This window comes from Heliconius melpomene, chromosome 9 (assembly GCF_056956725.1).
Source record: "Heliconius melpomene rosina isolate 202511_hmr_F chromosome 9, ASM5695672v1, whole genome shotgun sequence".
NCBI classification, from domain to species: Eukaryota; Metazoa; Arthropoda; class Insecta; order Lepidoptera; family Nymphalidae; genus Heliconius; species Heliconius melpomene.
Window position 1 is genome coordinate 4755353 of NC_140397.1, and position 8065 is coordinate 4763417.

Genomic DNA, 8065 nt, shown 5'->3' on the forward strand with positions numbered 1-8065 from the left:
GGATATTTGAAGTAAAAAAAAGAAACGAGAAATGAAAAATAAAATAAATAAAATCTATTCTTTATACCTTCGGTGGGAGACCCCGTCTCGCATGGCCGATTTTTTTTATAATACCTGTCATGGACTCTAGGACTGCGAGAATATTGGTTGATTCAGATCCTAAGCAGTCGAACCATCTTCAGTGATTGTGCTTGTGTGCCCCTAAGCATTACAAATTATTACGTACGGGAAAATTTCGAGAAAAATAAAAGGAACATACAGAAAAACCTTCACGCGATCTTGACAGGCGGACAACAAAGTAAACCTATAAGGGTTCCGTTTTCACCTTTCGAGGTACGGAACCCTAAAAAGAGACCATGCAGCTGGCGGCCTAATCATTACGTATTTTCATTAAAATAATGCAATTTTCTGTAATTAATGTTATTTAATCATCCGTGTAACTTTACAGTACCCGTGCGTGACAACGGTGACAAATTATATGATAACCTAGCGACTAGGTATTCTGAAATTTAAGGACCTACGTTATTATATTAGGAATTTCGAAAAAATAATGAAACTAATTCAATAAATGTTGATATCTCACATTATCTATATGGATGCGACTGCAAACGTGTAACTGTAAACGTGACGGTTGTGGGTTCAATTCCCACTCTGGGAAGTGAATTATTATTTAGGTATATGTTCATTTCTTCGTTCTTGTAACACGGCAAACAGCTTCGTTGAGTCAAAACATTGTCCGCCACTCAATACACAATGTCTCGAGAATTCGGCGGAAAGTGAGAAACGGAGTGTCTGTAACTTTAAAAACAAAGAGATGTTAGAGAAGGGTTTCTCTATGCAGGGTACAGTAGGAAGCTGAAAAAATCTAAATGCATCGCATAAGTGCAGGTGGATATTTTCCCGACTGCTCCGTGATCATGTTAATTCATTAGATTGAATTCTCATACGATTAATTAATCAACACCGTTAATTGATTACTGCATAGAAAATATATTTATGATAACAACCTTTGCGACATACACATTCCTATTTGTTTTAGTCCAATGGAAAGATAACATTTATGTGTTAAAAAACACCCTTGTTCTCCATTACATCACATCAACGGAAGTTATATTAATTATCTACATAATATAGGTGCTGTATGTTCCTGTCTTTTTTTTATAAGTTTTAATTTGACGGCGTTGCGAGCGATAGATAAATTAAAAAAAAATAGATTAGGTAACTGTCAATCAGTTGACGTCAGCTGTGTCTTTTAAGTAAAGGCTTTTATGGCGCCATAAATTAAGAACTGAAATGAAGACTTTTATGACCCTTAAATATTTACTGTCAAGTTAGAATTTTGAAATGAAATGTGAAATTGTTGTGGATAAAATCCATGAAATAGATAATTATGTACGTAGGTATGTATTTTAAATATTTATAATAAAGACCTCTGATAAGAATTTACAAACAAGATATTTCGCAGAATGCTTCTTAACAGTACCGTAAAATCTTTAGTTTATTATAAAAGTATTACATATCGTAATTTTATCTTCTAAAAGATTATACCATTAGCATTTTAACAAAGTCACTCAATTCAATAAATCAATTTTGGCTTGTTACTTACAAATTTTAGGGGAACTTTATCAATCGCAATCTTTATTGCATTAAAAAGGAAACAAAGAAGCAATAGCCGACTATTTTTAATTACTAGTAGCTTATCCGAATTGAGAACTACAAAAAATCCTAAACAGTTAGTAAACGGATAATTTTGTAAAAATTCGACTACATATGTACTTAACAAGCAACATGACAAAAGTCACAATAAGATACGAACCATAACCATCTTCGGACGGCCGCAATATAGGTACGTTTCAAGATTTTATAAATTAGAGATATATTAGGCCTAGTACCGTACTTGCCAATCGCAATAAGATCATTAGTGTCTTTAAGTCTACGTCATTTATCATCAGCCTGTCCTCGTCCAGGACATAGGACTCTCCAATGGCACGCCACTGAGCCACGAGTATATGCCATTAATATATATTATCCCCTAGAAACAAGAAACTCTACGTATATATATTACGTAAGTATATAATTTATATAATTAGGTTATCATTATTCCTGAAACAATGCTTGTTGAATAAAATTCCCGCGGTTTACGTCAAAAATCAAAGATGAGGACAGTGTTATAATAACCTAACGTAGATTTTTATTTAAATAGTTATAATTATTATTTTGATAAATGTTGTTTTATATATATAAATATATTGTACTACAATTCAAATTACGCATACTACTTATTGGTATTAATGATTATAACTTAATGTACAAGGTGTCTCAAAAGAAATTTTATATTTATAAATATCATTGAAAAAATTAGTTTGTACTCTCTCAGTTATCTCGTTTACGAATTCTAGTCTTTGAATAGGATCAGTGGCGTAGAGGACTTGGACCTTTAAAATAGTCTAAGGTCTAAAAAAAAAAACAAAGTGATCGTCGACTTTGATGCCCCTTTCCTTTTGATGAGTTCTAAAAAAAAACAAAATGATCGTCGACTTTGATGCCCCTTTTCCTTTTGTTGCCTGGTGCGACCGCACCGCTCGCACCCCCCTACGCTACTACCTACGCTACCTAGCTACGCCACTGAATAGGATCCTGGGGCTTCAACTTCTGCACCAATTGAATTTTATAGGGGTGCAGCTGTAGATTTTTGCGCAAAATGCGTTGAAGCAATGATCTATGCACGTTTAAAGCACTTGCACGCTTCCGAATTGAGAGGTCAGGATCAACACAAACAGACTGATTCTGAGAACGTTTTCTCCTGTCCTTGATAACCTTGGCCGTCCAGATTTTGGTTTATCTAAAGTTGAGCCAGTCTCTTCAAACTTCTTTACCCAATTCCGAATGAGAGGTATGCTTGGCGCATCATTTAAGTGACGAAAATCACGAATGTTGCGAAAATATCGCCGCGCTATAGTCGCAGAATTACTGAAAAACGCTCCATAGCAACTAAATTCCCAAGAGCCAGGCCAATTTCCAAGGCTATCGATTGACATACCCCCGGCGCCCCTCTAATGCATTGCGTTCACGCAGCAAGCTGATCAAATATATAATTTCTTTTAAGACACCCAATATTTGCCATAACGTCACGGTTTACCAATAAAAAAGGTACACGCAAAATGGGTCTTATTTTACTTAAACTTTAACTGCGCATTGTACTACCGGATTTGTTCTTTTGTGCTGGTTTCAATAACTTCATAGAACGATGGTTGCTTCAACCTATAAACAATGAACAACTCGTTAACGCTTTTGTTAGATTAAAACAAAAAAAAATAAGACATTTGTTTTTTTTTTTAATTATTTTATTTATAAATTAATTAATAACAAATAAAAATGAAGGAAATTATATGTAAATTTATGTTTTTTCTATTTCTTTTATTTCTAACACAGTGTACAGGAAGTGAACAGCTTTACAAAATTTCTATGGTGAGTCTTTTATTTATTTTTTTAATAACAAATAGCATTACAATAAATATTAATTTTAAAAAGTGTTTAATTATTTGAGGCCGTCATGGCTCAGGAGCCCAAGAGTATGAATGGAACGCGACGGTTGAGGGTTCGATCTCCACTCGAAGGAATAAATTATTTGTTAATATTTTCATTTCTTCGCTCTGCCACCAAGGCAAAAGCCCGGTGGTTCTGTCTGGCTGTCAAGACCGTTTATCTCGGGAACGTTCCCACGTTCCCCACGCTGAATTCTTGAGGCATTGTGTATTGACCGGTGGAACTCAACTGAATCTCAAAGAAATGTGAATTTCTTCGCTCCGACGTCGTTCACACACTTGTGCCCCTGCGCCACGACTGGCCTTAATTAAAACTTTTATATCTTCTATTTATGCATGGTCATTTAGGATTCATTTGATCCTTGTTGTGACTGATATGTTTTAACAATGGAATTTATTCGATTCGAAAAATATCGTTATATTTTAATACCTAATTAGTAACCGATACATCGAATTACATAATATAAGGTGTGTAATTAAGGCAATAAAGCACTTAATTTAGCTTAAAATATATGGGAAACTAATGGGTCTTGCGCGGCTTCGCCTTCTTGACTGTTTTCCTGAAAAAATAAACGTATAAGTATCTGCATCTACGTAAAAAAACTATATTACCGTTTGTATCGCAAAAAACGTGTATTTCGACACTAGGGAGGAAAGGGAATCATGTTGATGGTGTTTTATTTAATGCAACATCGATATGTTAACTGCTAACATCCATGTTCATCGAAAATCGATGATAATCGGGCATCCCTACTACAAAAGTGGAGCGGTCAGGCGTGGAGAAACAAATGCAATGCAAATGAGAAAATGGATGAGATGACGATGAATTTCAGAAATAAACAGAGACATTATCTCACAGTCGTACTAAACGCTTGCAAATGAAAAGAAATAAAATTGAAACCTTTAATTGAGGAAAACTCGAAATTAAAATCAGAAGTGAATTTTCCGAACAAAAAAGTATACAACCTCAAACGAGACTTGAGGAAGAACAATACAATTTTACATGGAGTTGAGGAAAAAGAGAAAAGGTCAATGGAATTATTAGATCTTGTACTGAACATTTAAAACAATGTAAATTTGGAAAAATGCGAGATAAGTAACGTTCAGAAATGAGGGAAATAAGAGTAGGTAAATACAGACAATTACGGACTTACGTTGCAGTGGTGAAAAAAAATATCCTATTTAATACAGAAAAATCTTTAGCTATTTCATATCTACTTAAGTACGCGCGTACGGTAGACACGGTTTTTCCGGGATTAACCAAGGGAATTCCATGATAAAAAATACCTATGTTCTCCATATCCTCTTCTACCGGTCAATTGAATCCCATAAATATCAATTCACCTGTTGTGGATAAGCTTGGGCATTGGTCCAGTGCATTTTTTTATTTACACAATACAAAAATACAAACAAACAATTTTGTTAATTCCAACTTCACTGGGCTATAATTATTTCCTTTTCCTTATCAAATAAGGTATCATCTGGTGACTCAAATAAACCAGCGCTGTGCGTGCACGCGGAAAGTCCGGTGTGGGATTCTGAATCACAATCGCTTTACTTCGTTGACGCTCTGCAGCAGAATGTCCATCGGCTCGACTATGTCTCTGGAGAAATACATACTAAACATATCGGTTAGTTCTATATCCCATAAAATTATTGTTATTTAGATGTAAGTATGCTTCAAGCAAATATAATGTAGGACGTCCTCGAGCTAGATGGGATGACGATATTCGCAAAGTAGCGGGCAACAGCTGGATGCGAAGAGTTGAAGATCGAGCTCAGTAGCGTGCCATTAGAGAGGCCTATGTCCAGCAGCTATGCAGTGGACGTGGACAGGTTGATGATGATGATGATGATGATGCTTCATGTTATTTTGTTAGGGTAGGCAGAGGGAACCTTGTGGCAAGACAGTCCGTTCCTAATTTTCCGTCAAATTCTGGCGACATCAGAGCGATGAAATGAAAATATTAAATATTTCATTTCCTTGAGTGAGAATCGAACCCCGTCACGGTTACTGCCACACGCTTGTGCCTCTGCACCGCCACCGCCGGCTTAAATTTGTTATTTGTTTTAAATGTTTAAATTAAATGTTTCTTAACAACTCATATTTTGAAGGTTACGGTCAAGTCAACGTAGTGTCTCTGGTGGCGGGGTCCCGTCGGCTGCTGGTGGCGGTGAAATCTTCATTATACTTATTGGACTGGAATGTCCCCGGCGACGCCGCATTGCGTCTGCTGACCTCGGTGGATGAGGGGTTGCCTGACAACCTGATCAATGAAGGGAAATCTGATACCGAGGGAAGGTTTTGGTTCGGTAAGCATATTTATTGATAGAGTTTGTAAATAGTCCATAGAGAAAAGCTTTTCAACATTCTACTCTTCTGTTTCTAATTATATGGATAATTATTTTTTATTGAAATTGCATGAATTAATTAGTAAGTAGCAGTTTTTCTTTTATCAAAAATTATAATCCAAAAAGTAATAGTAGTAACTAATCAAATAATAAATTGTTATCTGGCGACGTCGACGAGATTATATTTTATTATTAGAATTAGAAAGGTATTTCCAACGCCAAAAGTTATCTATCCCGACCAAAAAATACAAATATTGTATACATTTGCTCCTAATAAAGAATTAGAGATATCTATTATCTACAATTGTATCTTGAATTTAAATATTCATTGAAGTTTGTGTGTGTATATTCCTTTCTAATTCAAATACAAATGACTTTTAGGTACTAAAGGGCCGCAGATTGGTGACGATGTTCTCTCTGATAAAGCAACGTTATACAGCATAGATCAACATACATTCCAAAATCCACGCGTCCAGTTACGGCCCGTTTCCATTTCCAATGGACTGACTTGGTCTTTAAATAAAACTGTTATGTATTACATCGATTCGCCGACGCAGAAGATTGAAGCTTTCGATTTCGATCCATCTACGGGAGATTTGAGTAAGTTCATTATTATGTTATAATTATAAGGCAGATATAGGTGTATAGGTGAGGCCGGTCAATAGGCGCAAGCTGCGGGTTCGATTCCTACTTGAGGGAATGAAATATTTAATATTTTAATTTCTTCGCGCTAGTGTCGAGGCAAAGCGCGGGTTTGAGCTACTCAACACAAAATGCCTTCAGAATTCGGTGGAGTGTTAGCACTAGGTTCACTTTGCCTACCCAGCTGCGGGGGATATAACGTGCAGTTAAATATGAAAAAAAATACATCTAAAAATCTAAAACTCTTCCAATGGCGGTACAAGGGTCCGTGTCATCAGTGGCTACATAGCTCTATAAAGTTCCAAAGTGAGGGAGCTCTTTACAATACGCGCCTCAATTAATATTCCTTCTGTATCTGGTTCTTGGCCCAACGGCTTAGGGATAATTTGTTGATATGATGGTACCTACATATATTTTTGTAATAAAATATTGATAGGGATGTGCTATTTGTTTCTGTATGTGCATGTAGGAAGGCATGTAGGTAGGTGTTTTTGAATTCAATTTTATAGTGAAAGTATATAATGTAGTTTCTCTAGCCAAATCGTGAAAATATTGAAAGCAATTCTAAGTATTTAAGTTAAGATAGATTTGAACACTCTGACTTAGGCGCGTCATAAATTCCTACATACATCACTAGGGCTAGCGTCTAGCTTTATTTTCTCACACTTCATGCTTTGGTTTTTCATTCAAAACGTATAAATTCTTTATAGCTGGAAGGAGAACTATTATAGATATATCTAATTATGGCTACGTAGACGCCATACCCGACGGAATGACGATCGACAGTCAAGGAGACCTTTGGGTTGCCATCATGTTTGGTGGTTCGGTAAGAACTCTTTTGTTTTTAATATAAGAGAAACTACTTATTTGTGACAGAGTTTTCATTCATTTCATGACAACTTTAGACCAACGATCATAGAATAAACAACAGACCATAATATTTCTTTCTGTACAGACAAGAAGTACTTATGTTATTTACCAATATTTACATTAAATTATTATTGATAATTCCTTATAATAAGATAGGAGAACTAGTTTAAGAGTTAGATAAATGTAATAATAGTAGTTTCATGTAAAAGTCACGAAAATCTAATATTTTAATCCATCTATTTATTTCTTTGTAAAAGGTTTTACACATCGACCCGGACGTCAGACAGGTAGTATACGCCTACAAGTTACCAGTGTCCCGCACCACCTCCGTCTCCTGGGGAGGACCTAAGTTAGATGAGTTATTCGTAACTACTTCAAAGGATTCATTGAATAACCAACAGACTATAGGAGGAGCGATATTCACTATTCGAGGCACTGGCAGCCAAGGCGTCGACCCATATAGGTTTAAATTGGATAATGCAGACGAATATTAATTCTAATATCGTAGTGTTTATGACTCAGTACTAAATCAACCGGAGTTTTAAGATGGAAACAATTTAGCTAATTTATTTTTAATTTTATAACGTTTGTATTAATAAAGAGCAATATTTGTAAATATGTAATTAAATAGGTAATAAAAGATGGTCCTACAGGTA

At 35.5% G+C, this 8065-nt stretch overlaps 1 protein-coding gene across 3 annotated transcripts; it reads left to right on the top strand.

Moving 5' to 3' along the window:
- The first annotated feature begins 1256 nt into the window (after positions 1-1256).
- LOC146536313 (regucalcin-like) lies at positions 1257-8065 on the top strand. Of its 3 annotated transcripts, XM_085190373.1 has the most exons (8): positions 1257-1400; positions 1616-1846; positions 3433-3468; positions 5020-5176; positions 5661-5858; positions 6279-6497; positions 7250-7365; positions 7667-8065. In XM_085190373.1, the coding sequence occupies exons 3-8, from the start codon at positions 3466-3468 to the stop codon at positions 7901-7903; spliced, it is 930 nt and encodes a 309-aa protein (XP_085046499.1). In that variant the 5' UTR covers positions 1257-1400; positions 1616-1846; positions 3433-3465; the 3' UTR covers positions 7904-8065. The 3 variants fall into 3 exon arrangements, with proteins under 3 accessions (XP_085046499.1, XP_085046500.1, XP_085046498.1); XM_085190374.1 differs by lacking the exon at positions 1616-1846 and having other exon boundaries at positions 1279-1400; XM_085190372.1 differs by lacking the exons at positions 1257-1400; positions 1616-1846 and having other exon boundaries at positions 3167-3468.